A 27,659-nucleotide genomic window follows, 5' to 3' on the forward strand; every position below is an offset into this window, starting at 1 on the left:
TCTTGGGTCATGTTGCAATACTCAGAAGTGTTGGCTTTCCAGTTGCCCCTGTGGTATTCCGTCTGAACTTTGGCAGAAGTTTGAAGAACAGGAGACCGCGCCTGCAACTTCCTGCTGCCACAGGCGCGCCAGAACACGTCTGTTGCTCTCTTTCCGGGGCCATTCACTACTTTCTTTCTCTTTCCACACCCGATTTTCTGCTCGCTTCCCACCACCAATTTCTTCCATCCCCGGCCCTCTAGCGATTTTCGTGCCCTCGCTCAACGTCGAAACAACTTGGTACGCTCACGCAACTTCACGATCGCAAGACGAGGACTGACTTCTCTTCTGCAGTTTTTCGGACCCTTGCGACGTCTCGCTTTTGTATTCGCGACCGATCCGACCGACTTCCGCCCTCGTTCCGCCGATAAATCGCTTCACTCTTCTGTCCGAACCAAGAAGATGAACAACAACGGCGTGAACCCTCTGCTGCCGGCCCCCGTGGCCGACATGTCGCTCGTCCCCATCTGGGTGGAGCAGGCGCCGTGCTGGCTCCTCCAGGTCTTGCCGATGGAAATCATCGGCAAGATCTGTGAGGAGGTGGCCGGCGCCTACAACGGCCGCCGGACCCTGGCGCTGCTGGGCCGGACCTGCCGGGCCTTGTACAGCGTGGTGATGCCACTGCTGTACAAAAACCTCAACGACATCACGCCGCACTGGGAATGGCCCATGACCTTCGGCCCTCGGGGCCACAGGTGCCAATTGCTCCTGCGCACGCTCTCCGAGAGCCCCGCCCTCGGTCGCCTGGTCCGCTCCATGGACATCAACAACGACGGCACGGGCCGCCTGTGCGAAGGCCTTGTCATCCCGGGGCAATATAGGCGCCTGTACGAGACCCTCTCCACCGTGCTCCTCGGCGCCAACCACATCACCCAGGACGCCCGCCTCAACCCGACCACGGCCCTGCTCTTCGTCCACCTCGCGCCGAACCTCACCCGCCTCACCCTCACCATGAGCCACAACTGGTGCGACACCTCCTACCTCCTCTACAAGCCGGCCCCGCACCTGGTCCAGGCCCGCGTGACGCACCAGGCCCTCACCCACCTCACGATCCGCTGGTTGGGCGGGCACTTCGAGGCGACGGGCGCGAGCCTGCACAAGCTGAACGGGCTGCTGCACACGGTGCCGAACCTGACGCACCTGACCATCGAGCGCGCGCGCGCCGGCACCTCGGTGACCTTCCGGCTGCCGCGGCTGACCGTGCTGCGCCTGCCCGGCGCCCACCTCTGCGTGCGCGGCCTGCGCAACCTCACCCGCTGGAGCCCCAACCTGGTCCACTTCGAGATGAGCCACGACCAGGGCGTCCAATGGCCCGTCCGCTGCCAGCCCGTCTCCCCCGCAGAGGTCCTCAACTGTCTGCGCCCTGCGGCCGCCAGCCTGCGCTGGCTCCGCGTCGAGACCTGGGTCCCCAGACCTGGACAGCAGTTCTCGGTGGGATATCAATTGTTGCAGGGCGGCGTGCTGGGCGCCCAGTTCACCCGGCTTAAGCAGGTTGCCATCCACTGGGCGTTGATCGGCGGTCGACTGGATGACGAACAGCGGCTGGTGAAGCTGCTGAGGGGATTGCCAGAGCTGGAGGGGATATTCTTGTTCGGCATCGAGGCCTCGTACGAGTTCGAGAGGCAGATTGCTGCGCTGGCCATCGCGGCGCTGCGCGACGGCGAGTGGCCGCGATTGAGAGACTTGAGGATGCAGTCGCGAGCCGATCCGAACCCGCCCCCCCAGCCCTCCTCCCACGACTTGATGCAGCATCATATGCAGCGTGTGCAGCAACAGATGGCAGCGTTAATCACGTCTCACGTGATTGTTGCGACGAACTCGTGGGATCAGGCCACTTCACAGTTTGCGGTGCCCAGCCCTGAGGAGGAGACCTGAAGGATGGTAGCGTTAATCATGGCTCGCGTGTTTATTGCGACGAACTCAGGGAATGAGGCCGCTCCACAGTTTGCGGTGAGCAGCCCTGTGGACATGGACCTGAAGGATGAGCTTGGAGTCGGATATGAGGGGATGATCCCGGCTTGATGGTTTCGTTGGCCGGCTCGATGGCACTTGTGCTGATAAACAACGGTGTATATCTTATATTTCGGTTCGCTTTGATTCAGGGTCTTTTTGTTCTCTCCACCCCTTCTGGTCCTGTTCGTCTTGGCGTGCCCGTTCAGCTCTGTCACGGCCCTAGCCCCTTGGTTGACCATCCGACCCGCGACGACAACAATTTCATCCTCACCAGCTGCCTTGGGGTGTTCATTGAGCATGTTCTGGTATCTAAGAAAGCTCCAGGCTAGAGAGGAGTTATGTGAGCCTTGAGATTGCAGCCGCAACTTCCCCGATGGCCGAGGTGGACCTGTTCGAGTCAGTCTACTCATGACCTACGGAAACAGGTTTGTACATCACGTGTTTTGCCTTGGACGCTCAACGACTAGGTCTTCCTCGGTTTCATCCCAAGCGAATTGGTGACAGAAAGATTTCCTTCTAGTTTGGGATCGAGCTGGAGCCCCGGACTATACCTGTTCGTGTTTCAGACCTCTGCTCTGCACAAGTCATGTTGGCTATCCTCAATACAATGATGACAACGAGGACCAGCCCGGCATATGGCGGGTCATAGGGAACTCGGCACCTCCACGGGGTATAGCTGCCGGCAACGGCTTATCCGCCAAGCGGTAATCCGCACAAGGCGTGTTGTGCTCCGCATTCCCCGACTGATTAGGCAAGTTCATATGTAAGTGGGCCACAACAACACCGTAGCGCACGCCGGCCACCAGCATAGAGTCAAGCAAGATGCGCCCTGTGGCCTCGCAAAAGTGTGCTTCATACGCTAGAGGCACCTAAGCTAGAGGGCCACCTGGTGTCTCAGTATGGAACGTTAGTTAAGCAGAGACACCGGGCCCAAGCATGGGTGGCACGTAACTATGACCAAGGTCTGGGATGGATGGAAACAAACAATGATCATGTTGAGCAACATTTGCCTCGTGGACTCAACTTTGAATTATCGGTTAACACATCTCAAAGCTGGTGCACTTCTCCATGATATTTTGTGTCTGTGGTATAATCACAAAGCATGACCAGCACTAGCTCTCATTTTTATCCAGATATTCAGCACCCAGTATGCAACTTGTCACTCTCGCCCCCCTCGCCATTGCCATGGCCATGATTGAGACAGAGCACATGACCATACACTACACCAATGGCAAGCGCAGCACAGCTCCATCCTCCTACCAGACACGCCTGCTACATTGATGTGTCACAACAGGAGACATCAAGACGGGCGACACTGTGAACTTCGGCTATCTTCAGTATGCAGAACTGAGGCATGCTCCGCGTGTGTCCACTGTGCAGCTGGTTTTGCGCAATGACAGGGCTGCCCTCATGTAAGTGACCGTGTGCTCTTCATATCGGGGCTATCCGCGAGTCAGAGGGTATGTCTCTTTATACGCTGATTGTGGTCAGGGCAATGGCAAAAGAGCCCCTGCCAACGCTCTTTCGCGCTAAAATTGTATCTGATTCTGGAGGGCGAGGAAGATGAAAACTGCCCCCAGGCATTTGTCTAGATGAGGGAGACCGTCCGGGGATGATTCTCTGGTTGAAGCTAATCTAGAGCTTATAGCCATACTCGTAGTACCCAGACATTACCGGTCTTGAAAAATAGCGAGATCGTATACTATATTGGAAGCTCGGTTTTATTCATCCTCTGGCCGTGCGAGGCAAACCAGGCTAGCACTAGGAGCGTAGCATTTTCTAGCAGACCTCTTACCCGCTTGAGGGGGGGGTTGGGGAGCGATTTATACACTATAGTATTATAGCTTATTTAATGAGCCGCTTAATCTTTTAAGATCAAACTTTTTCTGTTAGTTTTGCAAATATAGCTTATTTTCACATATAGCTTATACACTTTCTAGCTACTCGCAAAACATAAGCCGCTTCTTAATTCAAGCTCTTTAGCAGTAATAAGTCATTTACTAGGATAGTCGTTTATTTGTAAATAAGCTATAGTATAATAGCTCGTTAATTGTAAGCAGCGTATTATATAAGTAAGTCAATGAAAATAAGTGGTTTATAAACGGCTCCCCTAGATAAACGGCTCTGCACTATAGGCATCTAGTAGGCTCCTACGTACCTACAAAATGTTATATAATTTCTAAGTACGTACTACTCTAGTCAATTTGCTACCTAGCCGCTAGCCTAGGCCTCCTAGTCTACCCTACTAGCCCGCCCTTATACCCTGCTATACTACTAATATATATCTATATACATCTCCGTTCGTCGATTGAACTCGACGCAATGCCATTGTTATAATATAGGTTAAAGAGGCGCGGCGGTTGTAGATAGTCGGTAGCGTATATCATTATAAGTAGTATATAATCTATCTAGTTAAGTGAACTGAACCTACTAATCGATATAGAGAAGCTAGGTATCTGTATTGAGGGCTATAGTAGACTCTATCGTTATATCGTAGATGCCGTCTTAGCAGTCTCGGAAAGGTACAATGTATAAGCGCTCTACTATAAGCGCTAGGATGCCAATGATATCTTGGTACAAGTTCAATAGCGCGTCGGCAACTATAATAGTAGAGCTATTTGGAAAAGCTATCTTTATAAATAGAAGCTCCGTCAATAGCTCTGTTGTACTAGCTAAGATAATTAGTATAATGACAACGAAGACCTATAGCGGTATATTAACAAACCCTGCTTATAAGATTGTTAACGATAATATATATATATACTCGATATAGCCGTTATAGGTTATAGAGGGCAGTATTATAATATATATAGGTAGAGCGTCGAGCTAGGATCAAGCTTAGTGAAACTAACTAGGCTCGGCATTATATATAAAAATATAGTCTAATCGCGTAGTGTACTAGGATCTATCGCGATTATAGACGAAGTAGTTACCCCGCTAGAAGACTTAGCGCTAGGCTCTTAAATTGAAGCTACGCTATAATAGTAGTTAGTAAGAGATCTAAGCGGAGGTAGATAAAGTACCTTAATACAAAATACTGACCTCTTGTTAAAGGCAACCTTCTTTTACTACTTAATCGGCTAGTTGCCTATCACAACGACATTTATACTATAATTAGCGTAGTAGGCATCTCTTAGAATTAATTGGAAGGTGAAACTCATCTTAGCCTTATAGATAGACAAGTCGAACTTTTAGATAATATTCCTCTTAATATAGCTGATAATAGCGGTAGCTATATAGTTGGGGTCTAACTATACGTTTATAACAGCGCTCAATGTCTCTACTACCTCGACGTCTTAGCTATCACAGTCGATTAGAATCTCGTTGCTATCGCCTAACGATATAGCTTATCTATAAGACTCCTTAGATATAATCGTACTAAAAAGCGTTAGTGTAACCTACGATAGTTGTTTAATACTCTCTATTATACTAGGCTTGTCGTAGGCGAAGCTGTCTATTAGGGTTAGCCTTAGGGCCTAGACTAAGTTCTTATAGATAAGGCAATCCTTCTCTAGTTCGTAATAGTTTATTTAGATAACAATGTTCTTCTAGATTCTATATATAGTATATTATATTAGCAGCTTAGTAAATCGGTCAGTAGGGTATAGTAGGGTTGGGGCTTAGTACGCTATAGTACTTAGGGGGGCTTAAGTCCCATTTGCTAGACTACCCCTTAGTATTTAGAGGCAACTACTACCCTTAGTACCGAGACTTTGATATAAGCTTAGGCATTAATACAATCAGTGTTCTTAACTATCACTGCAACACTATTTACTTATATTTATACTCCCTTAGAAGAGTTATTATTAGAGAGACTAATCTATACCGATAGAATACTTCGAAGTAGTAGATACTAGCATAAACATTAGGGCAGTTGGCCTAGTCGCAGTACTTATAGGCCTTTTAAGTAATAGAGAGTATACCAATGTTAATATCATTAGCGATATCCCCTTTATTGCTTAAGGCCAGTGTAGCAATATTTTCAATATTACGATCGCCGACCGCTAATAGTGTTGCAGTATATAAACTAGTATACGACCTAGTATAGGAGCCTACTAGGGCGATATTAGGACTAGCAGTTCGTCTATATCGATAGGCAGTGGCCTTTACAACAGTAGCCCCTTTCGTAGACGATATTGTATACGCTATAGCCTTATATATAAGTTAGAAGAGCTATTGGCTTATATATACAATGGTGACAAAGTAGTTAGCAAAGTACTCCCTAGCTTTAAGCTCGGTAGTCGATAGGAGTATATTGGTCTTTACAATTCTAGCAAGCACGATTATAAGTATATCGACAACAGATCTAGTCTTAGAGTCTAAGTTAGAATCTAAGCTAGTGCCTTCGACTTTAATATACTTAGCAATAATCTAATTAATTAAGCATTCACTAGACTAAAGCACTATAATGTTGAACACCTACTATATCGACTAGACGAATAATGCCTTAAGATCGCTCTCCTTTAGCTAGAGTAGAAAGAGGATAGTTATTAAGACAGACTATTAGGCATATTCCTAAAGGCTATACCGTAATACGTTGTATAGCGACTGGATCTACTTCTAACTAAGGTAGAACAGCATCTAACAAAGCGCCTTAGCGTATATAACGACGGTCGATAACTTTATTACGATATCAATTAGAAGCTAGTACATTATCTTTATAATTCTATTGAATTCCAAGTATACCGAATTACTAGGCCGACCGAGAATAAGGTCTAAAGCGAGTACAATGTTGATAACTATAGGAGGTTCGATTAAGATACTAAAGTTAGTTAAGAAAGTACATTTCTATATAATTAGCCTCTTGCTATTAAGCGTATAGCGAAGGCGAAGTATCTCGAAATAGCTATGTATATTGCTAAAGGATTTATATTCGAGGTTTCTACGTTAGTTAGTAGACATTTTATAGTTGTAGCAACCGAAGTTTACGCTTATACTAAGGCATCTAGCATTCTCGTTCTACTACGGTATATTGCTAGTAAAGGCTAGAATAGGCGTATAGATTAGTATTGACTCCGAGTCGGCCTTATCCATTCCTAAGTTGGTAAAGAAGCCGTAGTTAGCGGCCGCTATAGGCTTAAGAGCCTTTATAACATCTTCGAAGTTGGAACTATATAGCCCCAAGGTCAATAGTAGAACGTTGATCTACTTAATATACTTACGCCGAGATAGGGTAGCGATCTGAAGGTAGTAACTTATAATTGACTTAGTTATAGTATAGTATAAGCTAAAGCTATCGTTGTATTGGAATATAGGAAAGGAGCGTATATAGCTATATACGAACTTGTTAATAAGGTTCTAACGCTCGAAGGTCGTAACCTCTAGGACGCTAGGGACTAGCGACACCCTACAAGGTAGTATAAACGCGCCCTCGTTATAGAAAAAGACGTAGCAGATAAGCTTGGCCCTTGCTACTACGACGCTATAACCGTAATAGTGATCGTCCTCGAAGGATATATAACTACCGAAGCTATAGTCGAAGTCGATATTTATATAGTAGAGGCGAACCTTGCTAGTGTCTACCAACTTTATTAGGTTATACAACTAGATAAGCTCCCTAGCCTTAATGTTAGCCTCAGTGATTGGGTTAACGTTTACCTAATAGCTACACTTACAAATTATATCTAATACACTAGTAGCAAAGAGGATCTACGATACTAGGAGGATGACGTCACCCTTATTAACCGTATCGATATAATCTAAGTCGAAGTCGGAGACCTTAGAGTCGACTAAGCCAAGGGTTTAGGTACTATCGCGATAGTTATAGAAAATACCAATGACTTATCTAGTATATAACTATAGGAGTCTAGTGTCGGGATTTGGTAAATGGCACTAGTTGTATAAGCCTAGCTTGAATAAGCACTCAAAGCCAATAATATCGCCTAGAAATATAGGTTCTAGTCCCTTGCTAAGCTTAGCTATAGCAGGGTAATACACGAAGTCGCCGTTGGTAGTACAAATGGATCCTGCCTATTAGATACTATACTATACCTTTGTCGGATTGTTGACCAAATAGGCTATCCCAAAGTATATCCGTTCTATTAACTTAGAATTAGCAATACAACGGAATATATCTATAGTATCGAGGAAGCGGAGGTCCTAGGTCAGGTTCTCGCCTAACATCTTAGCAATGGTTTACCTCGACGACAATAGCTTCTTTAGGTTGAGAGCAAGGCTCTCTGCTATATATATCCAGATATATAGGAGGTATTTATATACTTGGCGCTTTAGAGTATCTAGGCTCTAAGGTAGACTAGATACCTTTAGGCTGTCTAATAGCTTGAAAAGTTCGAGTTGCGTAGTGTACTATCGATAGGAGACGCTATAGGTAATATAGTATAGGCCCTAACCTAGCTTAAAGTCGGTTATATCGTTATACTCCTTCTTAGGTATCGATATAGGCATTGAGCGAAGAAAAACGCCTTTATAGGTCGTCGACTTTTACTTGATTAGAATGGTGCCTAGGCTACTAACGAAAATAGTCGATCAAATCTCCAACTTAGCGTCCAACTCTTTATTGTTATTATTGTCTTAGCCTTTACCGATCAGCTAATATTAGGCAAGGTTCTAAAGCTCTTCCTATATAGGTACGTCTTCCTATACTAGCTAGAACTCCCTAGTAGCTAGGTCTTAGAATACGATATAGTCCTTATTAGTAACGACTTAGAGCAGTGTCTTAGTAAGATCGGCTTTATCGAAGTTCTATATCTATATTAGTGCCCTAGTTAGCAAATATATAAAGAGCGACTAGTATACTTAGGAGCTTAAGTTGGAACTAGGCTATAGTTGGGTTAGAAAGTGTAAGGTATAGGCTAGAGGAGGGGAGAAGAAGAGGAGCAAAGGAGAAGAGAGGAGAGGGAAGGACTTATAGTTACACTTGCTATATACTTAAGGTTATCGATATCGCCACTATCGTCGTTAATCCTACTATATCCCTAGAAATCGTCCGACTAGTCGAATTCAAGTAGGTCCTAGGGCTAGTCAAATATAACCTCTTTAGAAGAAGCTTGAGCAGAAGGCTTATTATATTAGGTATACTACGAGCTTAGCTTGTGTTACATATAGATAGTGCTCGGTGACCATCTAGCGGTAAACGTGTGAGGGTGAGAAAGATCAATGCCTCTTAGCCTCGTTAGCTAATAAGGCGGTACTCCTAAATACTAGTATATGTTATAAAAGTATATTGATGCAGTCTGCTATTCTATAAAGGGGTTACAAGCAAGGTTCCCTTTTTAAAGGAACGCTCGTCACCCCTGATCGTAGTACGGTTATAGGTGCCTTTGCTATAGTTGCGTATAATAAGTGCCTAGGGATAAGAAGAAAAAGATAGCGTCCTCGCTATTATTATAGAACTTAATATAGAATAAAGGAGTATATAGAAAGAAAGGAAACTAATCTATATTATACCCTATATAGGATTTCTATATCTATTATCCTAGTCTATAGCAAGGTCCTCTATTATGATTTGCCTATTTATTTGTTCTACTTGTCTAGGTCGACAATGCTATCGTTAGTGTATAGGTCGTCTTTGACTACCTTCAACATCTTTATAGCTACTCTACGTTCAGTAGATACGAGTATCTTCTTAACTTTTTTAGAAGGATACGTTAGCGTCTCCTACGCCTTGTCGTCGATTGTTACTTTTCTCTAGCGTTTACTACCTATAACCTCGATAGTTTTAGCTCCTAATATCGATTAGGTATCGTCGTTACACTAACTCTATAGCGTTTTAGCTAGCGTTGCTAATACGACCGATAGTATAGCTTTAGCTATAGATATCTTGCTTAGCGTCTTTTGTATAGGCGGCTATATAGCTTTAATAGTATACGCTATAGTTGTAGTTGTAGTGTAAACGATCTTAGGTGCTACTTTATAGTGGCTAGTGGTCTAAATAGATGTTCTAGCTTATTTTATAATAGCTACCTTTATAGTAGATAAATCTATTATAGCGGCTTAGGTCTTAATAGCTACTAGGCGGCGTTTAATGTCCTATATACGCTATACTAGTCCTATATAGATACCGTTGTATAGGTTCACTGTTGTTTAGGTAGCAAGGTCGATCTTCTTTAGAAGAGCGTTGTTCTTATAATGGAGATCCGTTATAGTCTTGTTATATACTAGCTATAGGTCGCTAATCTTTACTATCTAGTAATAGTATATATTATTAAGGTCGCTTTAAAAGGCAAGACTACTAGGATCTAGGTTACTAGCTTTGCTATTTACTTCCGAGATACTAATAAGCTTTGCTAATTCTACTACGGTTTTTTCGACTTCCTTAATATAAACTTGGTACTTCTAGGCGAATTAGAGTAGATCCTTAGTTAACGTTTATATAGCTTTTATATCCGTTTATAGAGATTTAATAGCGTTATCGTTTATAGTAACTATATAGCTAGTACCGTTTGCTACATCTACGGCTTAGGTGTTGTTGTAATAGGCTAGTCCGAGCTCTATTAATATCACGTTTATAGAAGGGTTGCCCTTGCCTTTAGGCAAGATGTAATATAATGTAAAGATTTCTATTATAGTCAGTATACGGCTTGTTATAACTATACCCGTCTCTTAGAACTTTTTAAAGGCTCTTTTGATTGTACCCTTGATCCTCTAAACGTATAAGTTATATACAAAGCTAGTAGGCTTGTTACTAAAATCCTTCTTTAGAACTATATAGTAGAACCTAGCGAATTATATCACTAGCTTAGCTATATACTCGTTATTATAACTGAAATCTATATATATATAAGCAAACGCTTCGCTTATAGTAGCGATATACTTGTTTATAGCTCTAGTTGAGCGCTAAGAGTACCTATATAATATATAGGTTTCCTAAAGCTCTAGGATATAGTGCGATTTAGTTGCTATATCCTCTTTATTACTAGTGTAATTAGTACTATCGTCGTTAGAAACGTCTAGATCGTTGTTAGTTATAGTGGCCTCGTCTTCTAACGTAATATATAGAGCTTACTAGACTTCCTAGTACTATACACTAGTAGAGGTAACGTTGCTAGTTTCTAGATACTTAATCCCTAGCGTATATTGCAAAGGCTACTCCCCTTCTATATACTTATAAGTTAAGAGAGTTCCTAAGCGCTCTTATATAGTGTTACTATCTAGCGCTTCGTTATAGTCTTTATAGACTTCCTATTCGTCGTCGGAGACTATGATAGAGCCTAAGGTAGTGGCCTACTACTGTTCTTTGCAAGCTATTTCTAAGCTATTCTAGATCGCTTTAGCTATATTAGCTTCCTTAGCGGCTATTATCTCGTTGTTTTACGTAGTTCTAGAAGCGACGTTCTTAGTTATAGCCTAATAGGACGTATATACTCTTACGGCGTATAAGGGAACATTGGGCGTATCGTCGGCCCTTTTTACATTTCCTACTTACTTAGTAGCAAGACGGGCGCTCTCCCTCTTCTAGGTATTAGTAGCGTAGCCTTTAATAGGCATCTTTCTTATATAGGGAGGCATCTTATAAGCGATAAAGGCTAGCTAGGTATCTCCCTCTATAATATCGATATAATTATACTTAAGCGCTTTGCTACTTGATAATATTAGTGAGCTAAGAGAATCGACTATATAGTCGCCTCTATCGTTGATATAGGTACTATAAGAATGTATAGCGAATTGCTTCGATTTACAAATATAGTATAAACGTATATCGACTAACGGCAGTTTATATAAATGTATATAGCTCAGTGATAAGAAGGTCTAACGACCGATTATATAGCGAACGCGAATAACTACGATAAAGAATTGTTAAAGAAGATAGATATATTAAGGTTGATATATAAAGAGAAAGGAAATTATAGTAGCCTATATTAGGCTATTCTAGAAGTAAATAAAAACAATAGCGTAGTACCTATAGCCAATAAATAGTATTGCTATCTAGTAGCGGCTAGAGAATAGAACATTATGCCCTTAAGGCTTGAAGCCTTATACCTTTATAGTAATAGGATAGCTTTCCCTAACTATTTATAGGTCAAGGTCAGTAGCGAATCTATATATAGGAAAACTAGGATAAGCAAAGTGCTTAACGAACTAAATAACTACGGTTTTATAACTAAAAGCGTTAGTAATATCTAAGTAAAGGGTAAAGAGAAAAAACTAAGAGATCTATAAGATAGAGGATAACGCTTATACGTCTAGTAGTAGTATAGCGGTAATAGATATATTAAAGCGAATATATTCTAATAAGGAAAGTGTAAATAAACGAAAGGAAGAGAAGGAAATAAGAAAGAAAGAAAGAGAAAGTCAGTAATAGTATAGCTATCAATAGTCGCTACCTTTCCTTCGCAATAGCTTGACGACAACTTGGTTTTAAGATTAAGGAATCTCCTTCACTTCCTCCTATTCTTTAATAGCGATACCCTTATTATAGTATTCTTTCTCCTAGTTGATAGGGTATACCTTTTTATACTCCTCGACAAATTCCTTAGTACCGTCAACAAACTAGATATATAGGATCTACTAGTTGTCCTTAGCGATAAATCCTTTCTATTATACTAGATATTCGACCTTAGATCTCTAGTTCCTCTAGATAATACATTATTATACAATTCTCTTAACTTCCTAATGCTCGTCTCCGTCAACGATTATAGAGCTAAGGAGTTCTACGTTATAGCTAAAGGCGTCTTTCCCCTAATCTAGTTTCTATAACTAGGAAACTAAAACTATAGGATAGACTTTCTAACTAGCTAGGAAGTCAAGCTTATAAACGTTTCTATCGATTTTATAGACAATCTTAAACGGTTTTGCCTACTATAGTAACTACTTTCGTTTAAGCTTTCTTAGGAGATAGTATCCGTTATATAGTTGTAGGTAAATAGTGTCTTCTACTTTGAACTCAATAGGCGTATACTTATTATTGTAGTATATCTTTACGATAGCGCCTATATAATTGATCTATTCTACTACTTCCTCCTAATATTATTGTCTAAGGATAGTAATAGCTTTAATAAAGGCAATAGTACCCTTTTTATAGTGAAGTATATCTAGGATAGAGTATAGTTTAAAGCTATATACCAACTCGTTTAACGATCTTCCGATAGTGACTATAAACGTATTGTTAAGGTTATACTATAATATAGGGAGAAGTAGAGGCTATAGCGTTCCTAGTTTTTCTATAGCTTCTATATAGATAGCGATTTCTACTGTCTAGTTTATCCTTTCTAACTAACTGTCTATCTAGGGATAATAGGCTATCGAGAAAAGGAGGCTAACGCCTAGGATATAAAAGATTTCTTTCTATAGGTTAGAGATGAACTTAGTGTCTTAGTCGCTAATGATTTATATTAAGAGTCCCTAATCTATATATATTAGCGCTCTAAGGATTATAACTGCCTATTCCTCTATTGACATTTTGTCGTTTCTAGCTATAAGAAGCTTCTTCTTATTAAACTTATAGGTAATAGTATATATAGCGTTAAGGATTAGATACTTTTTTATTAACTATAGTATCCCTTTAGAGGGTATAGTAGGTAAACCGACAATGAAATCTATAGTAATAGTATAGAAAGGCTATAGCAGTATCTAAATTGGCTAAAGGTCTCTAGGCTTTAGCTCTCTTAAGGTCTAGTTCTCTTTATATATAGGGCAATGCTAAATGTATTTATATACTATCCAACGCTTTCAGTTAAACGCGAATATTAAAAGGTTTACTATTATATTGTCTATACTAAAGTAGTAAATATTGTTGTATATAATAGTAAGAATGTCTTTGATATAGCTACTAGGGATATAAAGCTTCTTCGCTCCTTTGTAGTCGACGTAGTAGAGGAGACCGTCCTTCAGTTCGTAGGGTCTAAGCTATAGCTTTTAGTACTACTTTCTTCGTAGCTTTCCTTCTTACTCTTCGTGTTCTCTCTACTTAGCGATCTTCTTAGCTTGTTCTTCTATATTGTAGAGACTCCTAATGATCTTATTGTATTAGCGATCGTTAGGGTAAACTATAGTCAGCTTAGCTTTAAACTCATTACTAATAACTAATTTAAAGGTACTAGTGTCTATAGTATAGTATTCCTCGATATCGATCTAGGTAGTAGACTAAATGTCCTCTAGTTCGTTGGTAGCATCTTAGGTTTCGTCAGGGGCGTCCTCTTCGAAGGTTAATAAGCGTAATAAGGCGTCTAATACAACGTTAAGCTTTCCTAGTATATAGAAAATGTTAAGGTCGAACTAGGATAGCTAGTTTACAACGTTAACGAGCTTTAGGTTAGCCTTTATAAGGTCTATAGTAGCGAAAGATATATACTTTACAATACCTCTAGTTGCTATATAGTCTATTAGGATGTTTATAGGGTATTGGTTTAACTATACTATTTTTCAGAGCTTTCTAATTGCCTATACGATAGTAGCGACTTCTATTTCTATACTCTTATACTTCCTTTCTACGTTAGAGGTTAGATAGGAGAGGAATATAATAGGCTAGATCTCGCTATTTAGAATATTTTAGCTAAAGATACTAGTACTATCCTATTTACTATAGAGTTGAAAGACGATTGCTCTATATCCCTTGCTACTTATATCGAGCTTAATAAATAGCGGCTTATTAGAATAGTGATAATATAGGAAGTACTACTTATATAGATATTCCTATAGCAACCTAAAGGACTTTAGTTCTACTAGTATAGGCTCGAATTTAGTATTTAAAGTGAATACTTTCCTAGCGTTCTTCGACTTAGCGATAAAAAGGTCTCTACTTACTCTCCTTTAGGCAAGGAGCTTAGTTTTATAGTCCTATAGAGGCTACGCTTTCGCTATATACTATAGGATACCCTTATATAGCTATCTAGCTATACTAAGATACTACTCTAAAGTCTCGAAGGTATTAGGGAACTTGAGTTTCTTAAATATAGCAATTCTATTGTCCGTCTTAGCTACTCCTTCGCTATTGACTATATAGCTAAGAAGTCTTATTAATAAGTAGGCTATAAAGGATTTTTCTACTAAAATGTAAATGTATACCTTGTCGAGGATATTAAGAACTGTCTTAACGTACTTGAGGTACTCTTCTATATTCTTACTAGCGATAATAATGTTGTTGATATAGACGTATATAAAGTACTTATACTTATAGAATAAGCGGTCTATAAAACGTTATATAAAAGCTAGCGAGTTTTTAAATCCTATTAGTACAACGTTTAAGCGTTTTAAACCTCTAGGACTAATGACTACTATATAGTTATAGTATTCTTCTACAACTAGAAGTTGGAAGAAGAATCTAAAGGCGTCGAATGCTATAAAGATTGTATTACCTATCATTATATCTATAATGTCGTCTTAGTTAGGTAACGGGTATATATCCGGTACTACTAACGTATTTAGGGGCTAGAGGTCTACTATGGTTTTGCCTTTCGTTTTTCTAGTAACTGTGTAATAGACTACAAAGACTAGGCAAACAATAGGGGTTAGCTAGTCTATAAAGTCTATCTTTCCTTATATATATAGTTTATTATATTCTTCGTCGACAATCGCTTAGTCTTTAGCACTTAGTAGGTAAACCTAAATAGGCTTAAGCTAATTCTACTATCTATCGACAAGTAGAATTCTTATCTTCTAATCCTCTAGTATAGGAACAATACTATAGTTATAGAAGACGTTATACTTATTTAGCAGTGCCTTTATCTCTTCTATATATCGTTTATCTCTACTATAGACGCTTACCCCTATTGCTAACTTGATATATAGGATGTTGTCTAGTTTCTCGATACTATAGGATAGTGTATAGAACTCCTACTTAGTAGATAGCTTGTACTTATCCTTTGTTAATGTCTCCGTTATTAGTTCCTTACTACTAGGCTTCTATTATATAGTCATCGTCATCTATATACATTTGTTGTTTGTAATGTTATCCTAGGTCTATTGTATAAGGTTCTATACTATTGCCTAGATATCCTTCTTTGGGCTATGCTAGAGGAGGTGTCCAATACACTATCCTTCGACAATAGTGATTAGGCGAGTAGTATTGTTCTTTACAACGGCTTAGTATATATTCTTTACGTCTATAATAGCGTCTAGTATACCTTCGATATATAAAGCGAAGTAGAGCTTACATTTCTAGCTACCTAGATTGTCGTTATCAGTATCTATAGGCTTAAATATAGTCTTAATTAGATATTCCATTATAGGTACGACTATTATAGTGTTTGTAGCCTTTACCTTTTAGATTGTTCTTTTCTATTCTATATATACTCTCACCTTTATATTGTAAATAGACTAGAAGTAATAGATAGATATATTAAAGTTAATCTTTACTCTATTACAAAGTATAAAGTTAGTTCTAATTAATAGTTTTACTCTTAAACCTTTAATAATATCGGCTATTATAGTAAAATGACTATCTACGTTGGTACTATAGACGATTCTTTAGATATAGAAGTTAAACTCGATTTACTTCTTGACTTTAGTATAGGCTTTAACGCCTTTAACAAAGTATAGCTTTACATTAATCTAACGTAGGTTCTTAGCCTACTTAGAGATAAACTCCTTATCGACGAGGTTAGTATTGCTGCCTATATCAAAGTAAACCTTAGTACCTAGCTCGTCTAGGTTTATACTAATATTGATTATAAAGTATATAGCTTGCTTGTCTAATGTCTTTAATAGTAGTATATAGGGCTACGCTTCTATAATCTGTCCTTCGGTTAGCGTAAAGTTTATATCCTTACTATTAAGGTCGTCCTTATTGTTACTAAGGTCGTGCTAGTGGTCTATTTAAGGTTATATAGGTCTATATTTATCTTTGTCGCTATCGTCGGCTATATACTCGAAAAGCTTATAATATATTGCGAAGACTCTACTATAGGCGGTGCATTGCTAAATCTATAGGAGCTATTATAGCAGTTTGTTCTAACTTGGTCTAGGCTAGTAAAAGGTGTAATATAAGTGGTAAGAACTATTAGCTTCTTTGTCTTCTAATTCTTTGTTCTTAGCTTCGGTATTATATTCGTCGATAAGAACGTACCTAGTCTTCTCTAATATTTTATAATAAAGGTTAGCGTCTTCGTCGTCTCTAGTCACTATAATCTCGCTATAGTATAAGAAGGTGCTATCTTCGAACTACTTCTTATATATATATATCTAAATCCGTTAAAGCCGTCGAGGTCGAGGTAGTCTTCCCTAGTTGCCGTTGTCGCCTCTTCTCTAGCTATTGAACAGTCTAACTCCTTCTTTACAATCGTTAAATAGTCGATATCCTCTTTTATATCTAGTTATACTATAGAAGTTTCGGTTATCGAATAATTGTATTTAGTCACTATCTCTATACTAATTGTTTCTAGGTTGCTAGGGTTTGTCTCTATCTCTTTTCTAAGGATTATAATATCCTTTTCTACCTCTTTCTATCTAGAAGGCTCTACTATCCTCCTAGTCGTCTCCTTGTCCTTTATTGTCGTACTCTATATCTATATTATTAGCAATAGGACTATAGCTAATAATATAGCCCTTAGTAGTATCTTAGTGAAGCTTATCTTTAACGATATATACTTTAGTGTCGAGAATACTAAGGAATACGCCTATCTCTATAGTTATATCTAGTTTGGAGTACAACTAGTAAAGCTCTAGATAATGGTAGTTATATAGGCGTATTAGACGTTGCTCCTTAGTAGTATCTCCCTAAATATATATATATTTAAAGCATTTTATAGTAAATTTCTAAACTAGTTTATCTTTATAGTTGTCCTTTATAATATACTAGTTTTCATTTAGCTATTTCTCCACTTTATATCTCTTAATACCGAACTCCTTTTTCAAATGTTCAGTCTACGCTTTTATAGATATAGTCAATACTACCTTTTCTATAGTAGAGAGCTATTGCTTATACTATTATAGCGCTAATCCTTGAAGTAGGGTCTATATCTCTATATATAGGGTCTCTTCTTTTACTAGGTAGTATCTAATAACCTAATCTACCTACTTAACCTAAAGGTTGATGTCCCTATAGTATAGCTGCTATTTATCGTACTATAGGTCCTAGGGTTCCTTAGCCTCGTTCTCTATATCTAGCTAGAAGAAACTAGTGTCTTAAATCTTCTATTTCGACGTAGGTATAAATAGCTATAAAGACGTAGTACTTCTATCCTTAGTTTTAGGCTAATAGTCTTCTACACCTATAGCCCTATTTACCCTTTTGATTATAATATTTAGGTTCTCTATTATTCTAGCTATCTAGATAAGAAAGTCCTATATAGCAAAAGCGGCCTAGATGTCTATAGCTCTAGCTACTTGTCTAAAGGGTCTAGCTCCTTGTCTAGAGGGTCTAGCTACTTGTCTATATAGTAGGCTTAGTATCTCTTAAAATAGTAAAAAGACACTAGAATCGATTAAACTATCTATATATTCCGTTCTAGAGTTCTAGATAACTATACCTAGTCTAGGAAGCTTAGATAGGTACTAAGATAGTTGGCTAGGCGTTTATAATAGCGGCTAGGGAACCTAGTTGAAAGCGCTAATTAGCTAAGCTATTAGAGATAATAGGTCTTCTTTTTTAGATTATTAGTTTAGAGATAGTAGATCCTATAATCTTCTTAGTAGTCCTTAGTAGCATCTACTAAGATTATAGCTATTAATAATATAGGTTTTATATCTCTATTGAGGAATAGTTAATATAACTTAGGGCTCTAGTTGCTCCTAAAAGGTTAAGCTTAGTAGAGTTGCTAGCTAGTCCTTAGTCGAATTATATCTAGTTCTTACTAATATTTCTAGCAATATAGCTAGTCCTAGTTACTAATCGTTAGTCCTCTAAGGCTTCGAGGTCTCTAGCGGTCCCCGACTCTCTAGTACTAAGGTCTCTAGCATTTCTTAGGTCGAGTCCTTAATCTCCAAGGCAATGTCTTCGATCCTAGGGTCTAGGATAAGGTTCTTGCTAACGGCTATTTGGACTTTGCGCCTAATAGATATAAAATAGGCGTATAGAATATAGTTGTCAAGTATCTAAGAGGGAGGATACTCTAAGACGTATAGTTCTTAGGTATATCGCTATATATAGTCATCTCCTTCTAGTACTATCTCAAAGGATACTATAGCTTCTAGGTATTTAAGTTTCTATAGGCTAATACTAGTAACCTACTAAACGTTGTAGGTAACCCCAAAGTCCCTAATAAACTTAAGAGTCTACTATATATCCTTATAAACGTTTCTATTTATAGGGCTTAACTTCGTCTAGTTCCTAACGCTTTAAAGGTACCTAGAGTTAGATTAACGGTATTAGCGAAACGAACTAGTTCGTTATATAGTACGTTTCCTAAAGCTTACTCCCTTAAAAAGGAGCATTATCTACCTTAGACGTTGCTCTATACAACTTACTAGATATAACTTGTAATATCTCCTAATCCAAACTTAGCTCCCTTCGACGGGAAGCAAACAGGTTCAAATCGTTAGTAGACACCACTTATTATATATAGATGGTGCTCGGTGACCATCTAGCGGTAAACGTATAAGGGTGAGAAAGATCAATGCCTCTTAGCCTCGTTAGCTAATAAGGCGGTATTCCTAAACACTAGTATATATTATAAAAGTATATTAATGCAGTCTACTGTTCTACAAAGGGGTTGTAGGCGAGGTTCCCTTTTTAAAGGAACGCTCGTCACCCCTAACCGCGGTACGGTTATAGGTGCCCTTGCCACAGTTGCGTATAACAGCTTGCCCTAATACTAGATCGAGTTATATTCTAGGCCTTAATCTAAGTCCGAGTCATCGTTGTAGCGACATATACGCTATTGCTTACGCTTCTCGGTAGCCCAACAGTAGGCAATAGCTACGTTGCTCTTCGAATAGAACGAGCGTAATATTGTAAATAGTCTTCAACTTCAAGTTCAATGTCAGTCACTACAATTATAGAAAATGAACTTAGAAGACGTCTAGTTGACGATAACTGAACTATATACACCAACTATACTAGCGATGCTAATAGGTTATATAGGAGTTATAGGAAATGAAGGAGGACCGATTAGCATTTAGCAAAGGTTAAGAATTTTATAAGGAATTAAGAAAGGCTTTTTATATAGTATACTAATTGGTAAGTTTTATAATACTAGCTTTGGGCAACCTAGTGCTCCTTCCTTCCTAAGTATCTTATTGACTACGTATTGAAGGCATTTAGGAGGCGCTATATATACCCAACTTTAGGCTTGGCAAAGGCATTGACAGGTGGATTTAGCTACTATAGGCCGATAAAAATAGTATATATAGCTCTTAGTCTAGCTACGCATTTTCTAGTATATACAGTTCTACGTATTTAGCCTTAGTAAGCTTCTAGGTCTACCAAGTTGTATATACGTAAGGTATAGAATACTTATATACCGGCTATAGGAAGCCCCTAGGCCGCTCTTCTAATGTAATAAGTACAATAGGCGCTATAATTAGCGCTTTAACACGTCACTTAGGTACTTAGTTAGTATCGCCAATATTATAATAAATACTATCTACCTACGTTATATCTATTCTAGGCTAACGATATTCTACCCGATATACTAGAATTAACGACAGTTCCTTAAGCCGATAGATCGCGAGACCTATTTGTTAAGGGACTCCGAGGATATAGCAAACTCGCCTCCGCCTAATAATCGCTTTGCCTCCCGATCACTAGCAATTATAGCGAACTATATAGGCAAGTATCCTTTTAAACGGGATCTCTATAGTAATAAAGCTTCTATCCTTGTCGCTAGAGGCTTTAGCACTGCCGCTAGCAGCTTCTAGGGGATTAGTGTATATAGGCATATATACCGTCGAGGTCCTAACGTTTTATTAGTTGCTAGTGGCTAGCCCCTAAGTACTAACAATTTTCGTATTACTATAGGCAACGATTATATAGAGGATTATACAGTGATAGCTATATAGTAGCGAAGGATTAGTAACTCGAGGTATTAAAAAGAAGTAAAAAAAGTAAGTTAGTAGCATCAAGCTATAGTAGTAGTAGCACCTATACCTATACCTATATCTATACCTATACTACCTATACTATTACTCGCTAGAGGTAGGAAAGCCCCTAAGGGCGGCGGCTAGCGAATTTTAAATCTTGCTACTAAAGTTCTAGAGTAGTTAGCAATGATCCAACAGACAGTACTATATAGCGTAGTATATACCTAGGTTCTTCTACACCTCCTTGGCTAGCTTAGCCTTCTTCTTCTTCTAATAGCCTAGCTATAGCGCCGCCTTATAGAAGTAGGCCTTAGTCATTTCCTTAAACTCTATTATCGTCATATATAGTCAGTATTAGTATCTGTATATACAACTAACAATATACTATAGTAAGAACTTACTATCCTTCTTCGGTATATTGTTATAGAAGCTTAGGAGAGCTTCCTGCTATACCTTTCTAAGCCTAGTATCCTTGGCTATGGCCTATATCTAGAGCATTACCTTTAGCGCTAAACCCTTAAACATCTTTATTATATATAGCTTGTCAGTATACCTAATTCTACCGTTGTTATAATTCGCTATACTTATAAGCCTAGCTACTATAGTTATAAGTATCAACTAACTGCTTACCCTCTATATAATATTACCTAAGGGGGTAGGACCTTAAGAAGTCGATGCGCTTAGCTATATATATCTAGACTTTAAAAAAATTCTTAGGCGACTATGCCGCCTTGGCCTACTTATATAGGTATTCGTCGTTAGACGTCAGATGTACGTCTAGTAGTATAGTATACTTAGGGTCCTTAGTATAGTTCGCTATTAATTTCTATATATAGTTATAAGTATTATATTTAGACCCCTAGAGGAAACCTAGTAAGTGTACTTACCTCTATATTAGTAAGGATATAGCTCTTGAAGTTCCGCTAGTCGTCTATAAGCTTAATATAGGCATTAGTATACTCTTGTCCAAATATATCGACGCTATTACCGAAGATAGTTTAGATAATCTATACTACTAATTTCCTTAGTGATCTATATATTAGCTATCGAGTTAAGACTAACCTCCTTCTTCTTCTTAGGGATATAGCAGTGAAACAAAAATACTTGCTAACTACTTAAATTCTTAAGCTTATATATATATATATCGTTCTCCTCGATCTTAGCTACAATAGCCTTATTATCATCGTTGTCAACGTCGCTACCTATCTAGGCTACCCATTTACGCTTATACACCTTATAGACGTCTATAGACGTCTTAGACACTAACGCCCTTTGCCTATTATTTAGCTTTATAGCACTGTTAGTACTATATTAGTAGGCTACACTAGATACAACCGCTACTTAGACGTAGTATAGGCTACTACCTACCTGCTCACTATCATTGCTAATAGTAGTAGTAGTGGTGCTAGACAAGGTGCTAGCGTTTTAGGGGTTATAGGGGGGGACAGGGGCGTATAGGAGGAATATCTCATCGTCGCTCTCTATACTATCGAACATATTAGTATTTAACATTATAACCTAATAGTATAATCCAACCTACTATAATTAGTATTATCATCCTATCTGAGTCTATCGCTAATATTAGAGTAGTACTACTTATAGAAGCTAGGTACCTATAGGCAAGGATCGAAAGCTTAGTATTAAACTAGTACTATCTAACCTAGCCTAATCAGTATTATCCTATTAGAGTCTACTGCTAATATTAGAGTAGTGCTACTTATAAAAGATAGATGTCTATAGATAGGGATTAAAGGCTTAGTAAAGATCTATAAATAGAAGTCTAGGTCAGTGATATTGCTAATGCACTATAGTAACTTTAGTAGCGTCAAGGCTCCTTAGCTAGCTAGCGCCAAGTTATAGTCTAAGTCCAAGTTATAGTCCAAGTCCAATATACGAGAAGAACAAATATATAGAGGAGGGCGGCTTCGGATACTTCAATATTACACTAATATCGACCAACAAGTCAGTTATATAGTTATAGTCTAAGTCACTAACAGTCAGTTATAGCTATAAGTTACTTAAGGTCTCCAACTTCAATTTAAACATAGTACTAGTAGCTTAGTTTAACTAGTAATAATCAAGGCAATGTTAGTGCTACAATAAAACTTAATATACTAGATAGACAGAGCGAAGGCAGTAGTAGCGACGTCGACTTAGACAAATTCCAAAGGAGGAAATAGCTAAGTAGTTAGGTAGACGTCTTACGACTCGGAGTTATTGGGGGACCCTTAGGTAACGGATACCTTGTATATAAGGTATCCTCCCTAGCTTACCTAATAAGTAGCTTGCATTGTAAAGGGTTTATTTGGAGGAGCCGTTTAAGAAGCGTTCATTTGCATTGAGCGGCTATTCAATGGAGCAACTTCTTTAGAGAGTCTCTTTTTTAGATAAGGCGAAGGTGTACTAGATATCTATAGCTCGCTTTATACGAGCTATATTTCTATATAGTAGCTCGTTATATAAGCTAGTTCCGGTTTATAAGTAGCTACTAGGCTGCTCAATTCGTATAAGCGTTCAGTATATGCTTCATTTATATATATAGCTTATTTGGATTTAAATGTGTACGGTGTAAGCTGTTCTATATAGCTAGTATTGTAAGCAGCTTACTGGGCAAATGTCCCCGCGGTTTTACTGCTTATACTTTCGATCCACTTATACAAGGCTTATTTCCAATAAGTGGTGCAAATTCCGCTCCCCAACCCCCCCTATACTCCGGTAAGCTGTCCCGCTTTGGGCATCAAGGAGAAACGGTTTAGATATGGCTCTACTCGCCATTGGGTCGCATCAACAAGCCGTAGGAAAGAGAAAAGCGATCGGGTCGCAGATGTTTCCTTCGCGCTTCTGACCTGTTTTGAGCGAAGACTGAGAAAATATGCCTTCAACGACTGTCGACGATGGACGCCATTTCTTCCGTCCTTCCAACACAAGGTAATGCAATAGAACAGTCAATCTACCCCGCCTTCCAGCATCACCGGGATTCGTCCGAAAGGCTTTAAGATTCTGACGTCCCAGGGATCCAATGTGTCGTCTTTTGACGTGGAGAATCGTCAAGAGGCGATCATTACTAACCCAGCAACCCTGTCATCTTCGTCCGCCATGCGCGTCCTTTCTGCGCTTCCGCTGCTCCCGGCCGGCCTGCACTACCATGCCGGTAAGACAACAGCGTCTCACCGCGATGAGCAGGGGCAGCCTAGCCAACCATGTCCTGCTACGCCCCCAGGTACCGTGGCAGTGCCGGCGAATCCCTCCAGGGCTCAAGACCAGCAACCACATCTTTTGTGCGTACCAAGATTCGTACAGAACCCAGAAGAACGGGGCCGTCGAGGATCGAGATGGACAGATGCATATGGCCGCTAGCATGCTGCACCGCGGCTTCTAAATACATTTCTATACATGAACAACATGTGACTCCCCTTTCCCACCCTCTTTCTAACCCCGCCGATCATACCCCCTCCCCTTCATCCTCGCCGCAACCGTCGGCGTCATGGCGCCCGTGTACGGCGCCGTCTCGCTAGTCCTTGTAACGACGACGGGCGTGCCCGCCGCCGTCGACACGCTCGGGCTCTGCTGCGCGTACGGCACCGGCGTGGCGCCCGCCGCCACCGTCGGCCCGGGCACGACATACGACGACAGCGCGGCCGTGACATTGACCAGCACGCCCGGATCGTTCTCCTTGTAGAACCCGCGCGCGTCATACGCATCCATCTGCAGACCCCCCGCCGTCACCGCCGCCGTCGTTGCAGCCACACTACTATTATCACCACTGGCGTCCACCCACAGGTTCATGCAGAGCGGATAGTTCTGCGCCCCGTTCTTCCTCGCCGCGTAGTGCAGCGCGATGATCTCGTTGCGCAGCACGTACGCGCCGGTCGGCAGCCCCGCCGGCACGGCGACCTGCCAGCTGTTGTTGGCGGCGATCAGCACGTCGGTGGCCCAGCGCTTGCCGGGGGTGCCCTCGCCCTGGGTGCCCGCGCCGGCGACGTTCTGCATGGTCGGGCTGGAGTCGTCGATCTTGGTCCACCGCAGCGCGGTCTTGTTCTGGCCCGTGCAGCCCGTGTCCGACTCGCAGCGGGCGAGGTACGACAGCACGGGACCGATGTGGCCGACCGGCCAGCCGTTCCACTGGACGTGGATGCGGTCGCCCGGGCGCACGGGCGCGTGGCCGGCCGGGCTGGTGCCGGCGATGTGGCAAATGATGTCCGGGGTGGAGTAGTTGGCCGGCGTGACGAAGCCGTCGTCGACGGCGCCGGTGGACCACCCGACCCGGGAAGGGTAGTTGGCCTGGTGCGGGCGCGGGTCGAAGCCCTGGTAGAGCTTGCCGTTAACGATAATGTACGCGAGGTGTGAGTGGGCGAGGGCGGTGGAACCGAGGGTGAGGGCGGTCAGGACCGTGGTTAGGAGTTGAGGGAGTGCGGGCGGCATCGTGGAGGCTGGTAGTGGTCTTGACGGCCTTGGAAAGGGCGGTTGGTGATTGGGAGGGCGAGGTGAGGTGTGACGAGGGCCAAGATGGAAGGGCTATAACACGGCACGGGCGGCGATCCGTGTTTCTACTTGTATCCAGTCATATGGGTCGCTGCCGGCGGGACGGGAGCACTCAAGATCCACGCGGCAGGCAGCCGTATATTGTCATTTATGCTGACTGCAGCTTGGGTTCGTTCTCTCACCGATCCCCGGCCTCGGGCACAATCGAGCCGGGGACACATGGTCCGCATCGACGGCCGTATGCCAGATTCAAGTTGCCAATTGCACCAGGAACTCTCCCGTTCGTTCGGCGCCAGAAGTGCTCGGCGCTGCTATGCCGGCCAGCGAAGCCCGGTTCCCGGGATGTCGAGGCGTGGCTTCAACGCTAATTGGCTGGCGCTCGATATGGCCAGAGGAAGCGGAAAGGAAAATCAAGGGGGTTGACCAAGTTCTCATCTTTGCTCGTGGAGATACAACTGTCGGGACGCCGCGAGTTGATCCCGCGCCCGTCGATCCCATCACATCGCGCGCCATCTTCCGTGGCCAAAGTTGCCAAGAAAGGGAAATAGTCGCAGTCCATGGCAGGGAACTCGCGGTGCGGTAATTCCCCCCTTCCAGCTTGCGTTGCCTAGATGTCCGTGCCGTCCCGGATAAACAGGGCACTGCGGGCATCAAAGTGGTCCCAAAGCGCAGATCGTACCGGCTTGGGACGTTTGCCGGAGTGTGGGGTGCGTTTCATCTATTTGATGTAGCTGCCCTTCCCATTCGTCCCGGAAACGTCAGTCATGATTTGCTGGGCGACTCCAAATGATCGACATATTCGACAATCTGGGGAGCGGGAACAAGGCCCGTTGACTTACAAAGTAAAGCGGCTCGCTTCGAACCTCCACCTTGAGCGGTTCCCCGTGAGCTGCTTATCCCCGTGAACGGCCGCTCGTTATGCTCCAGGGAATCTTGGCAGCTTGCATGCAGATGGCGTCTGGGATGCCAGCCGTATCGGGCCTATACACGCCGCACGCAGTACGCAAGTGTGCCGCCTGGTGAAGTCCGAATGTCACCTCGTCTCTCGAGGTGTTGTGCGAAGATCTCAGTCTCCCACCTCCTAGTGACTCTGAGACGGCCTGTGCTTGTCTCCCATCCCAGGCTTGTTGTCGAGCTGACATGCTTCCGGCGTAATGTAACTATCTCCTTGTGTCCACAATTGTACACCAGCTGGATGTCGGAGCGTGTGGTTAACAGCGCGTCGCAAAGCAGACTTCATGAACTCGCTGATCCCTTCATTTTGCCCAGCAAGGTGAATGGTAGGTCCGCTGGCTCAATGGCAGAGCGTCTGACTACGAAGGCGTAATCAGGAGGTTCCAGGTTCGACCCCTGGGTGGATCGATTGCTTTTTCCATTTTCTTTTCCTTCTTCTTTGGCTCCGTGCGGAATGAGGCAACCCTAACCCAGGACCGGCCGGGCTTGCTGCCAGTTGGTTGCTGGAAAACTTGGCCATGTGCGGCTCAGCCCCAGCGGAGGCCAACCTAGCTGTGAGTCTGTGACCGACATGAGCGTGCGTCGCCAGGCAAACGGGAAAAGAGATGCCAGTCCGGACTTGGCTCACAGCAAAGGCTCTGCGAGAGGTAAAATCAACTGCCGCGTCAACCCGCGCAACAGTCGCGCCGACAACGTCGCCAACCGCCGCACCGGCAGAGCCGATCCAGCTCTTTGAGGACGCGGCTGCCTGGGAGACGTGGCTGGAGGCAAACCACACCAACGCAGCGGGCTTGTGGCTCAAGATCAGCAAAAGGGGCAGTAACGTCGCGTCGGTCACCTACGACGAAGCCCTGGATGTGGCCCTCTGCTTCGGCTGGATCGACGGTCAGAAAAAGAGCTACGATGCAAACCACTTCATTCAGCGCTTCACGCCCCGGCGCCCCAGGAGCATGTGGTCCAAGCGCAACGTCGATAGAGTCGCCGTGCTGATCGCCGCCGGGCGCATGCGGCCGCCGGGACAGGCCGAGATTGACGCGGCGAAGGCGGACGGGCGTTGGGAGAAGGCCTACTCGTCCTCAAGCGTGATGGAGGTGCCGGCCGACTTCCAGGCCGCGCTGGATCAGAACAAGAAAGCCAGGGCATTTTTCGACGGCCTGGGCAAGACCAAGCGCTACCAGTTCTTGTGGCGCCTTGCAACGACGAAGCGGGAAGAGACGAAAAGGAAGAAGATCGAGCAGTTTGTGGCACTGTTGGCCGAGGGGAAAACATTATAGCCCGAGGGGAACTCTCCATGGACACAATGGATTATGGCCGTGCCATCTAACCGGGATTGCATTTGGGCGTCGAGAGGGCCGGGGAGGCGGGGACTGTTGCAG

The 27,659-nt window shown here is 42.2% G+C and overlaps 4 protein-coding genes and 1 non-coding gene across 5 annotated transcripts; 3 read left to right on the forward strand and 2 right to left on the reverse strand.

Moving 5' to 3' along the window:
- Positions 1–489: 489 nt before the first annotated feature.
- Positions 490–1,914, forward strand: THITE_2130464 (uncharacterized protein; the record flags this gene model as incomplete). Its single annotated transcript, XM_003655049.1, has 1 exon — positions 490–1,914. The coding sequence occupies one exon, from the start codon at positions 490–492 to the stop codon at positions 1,912–1,914; it is 1,425 nt and encodes a 474-aa protein (XP_003655097.1).
- Positions 1,915–14,796: 12,882 nt separating this feature from the next.
- On the reverse strand, positions 14,797–15,048 carry THITE_2053365 (uncharacterized protein; the record flags this gene model as incomplete). The annotated part of the gene is made up of 1 exon (XM_003655050.1): positions 14,797–15,048. A coding segment is annotated over one exon (252 nt), but the record flags the coding sequence as incomplete, so codon positions are not given.
- Positions 15,049–24,276: 9,228 nt separating this feature from the next.
- On the reverse strand, positions 24,277–25,269 carry THITE_2054543 (glycoside hydrolase family 61 protein; the record flags this gene model as incomplete). Its single annotated transcript, XM_003655051.1, has 1 exon — positions 24,277–25,269. One exon carries the CDS (start codon positions 25,267–25,269, stop codon positions 24,277–24,279), a length of 993 nt encoding a protein of 330 aa, XP_003655099.1.
- Positions 25,270–26,595: 1,326 nt separating this feature from the next.
- Positions 26,596–27,580, forward strand: THITE_2118381 (uncharacterized protein). Its single transcript, XM_003655052.1, has one exon. It carries the CDS (start codon positions 26,889–26,891, stop codon positions 27,555–27,557), a length of 669 nt encoding a protein of 222 aa, XP_003655100.1. The 5' UTR covers positions 26,596–26,888; the 3' UTR covers positions 27,558–27,580.
- On the forward strand, positions 26,613–26,691 carry THITE_t109. Its single transcript has one exon. It is a non-coding gene; the product is annotated as a tRNA-Arg (tRNA).
- Positions 27,581–27,659: the final 79 nt, after the last annotated feature.

This window comes from Thermothielavioides terrestris, chromosome 4, assembly GCF_000226115.1.
Source record: "Thermothielavioides terrestris NRRL 8126 chromosome 4, complete sequence".
NCBI lineage: Eukaryota > Fungi > Ascomycota > Sordariomycetes > Sordariales > Chaetomiaceae > Thermothielavioides > Thermothielavioides terrestris.

What these genes read in the sequence shown, in the direction of transcription:
- THITE_2118381 (XM_003655052.1), top strand. Translation starts at nt 26,889, where the DNA reads ATGCCAGTCCGGACTTGGCTCACAGCAAAGGCTCTGCGAGAGGTAAAA.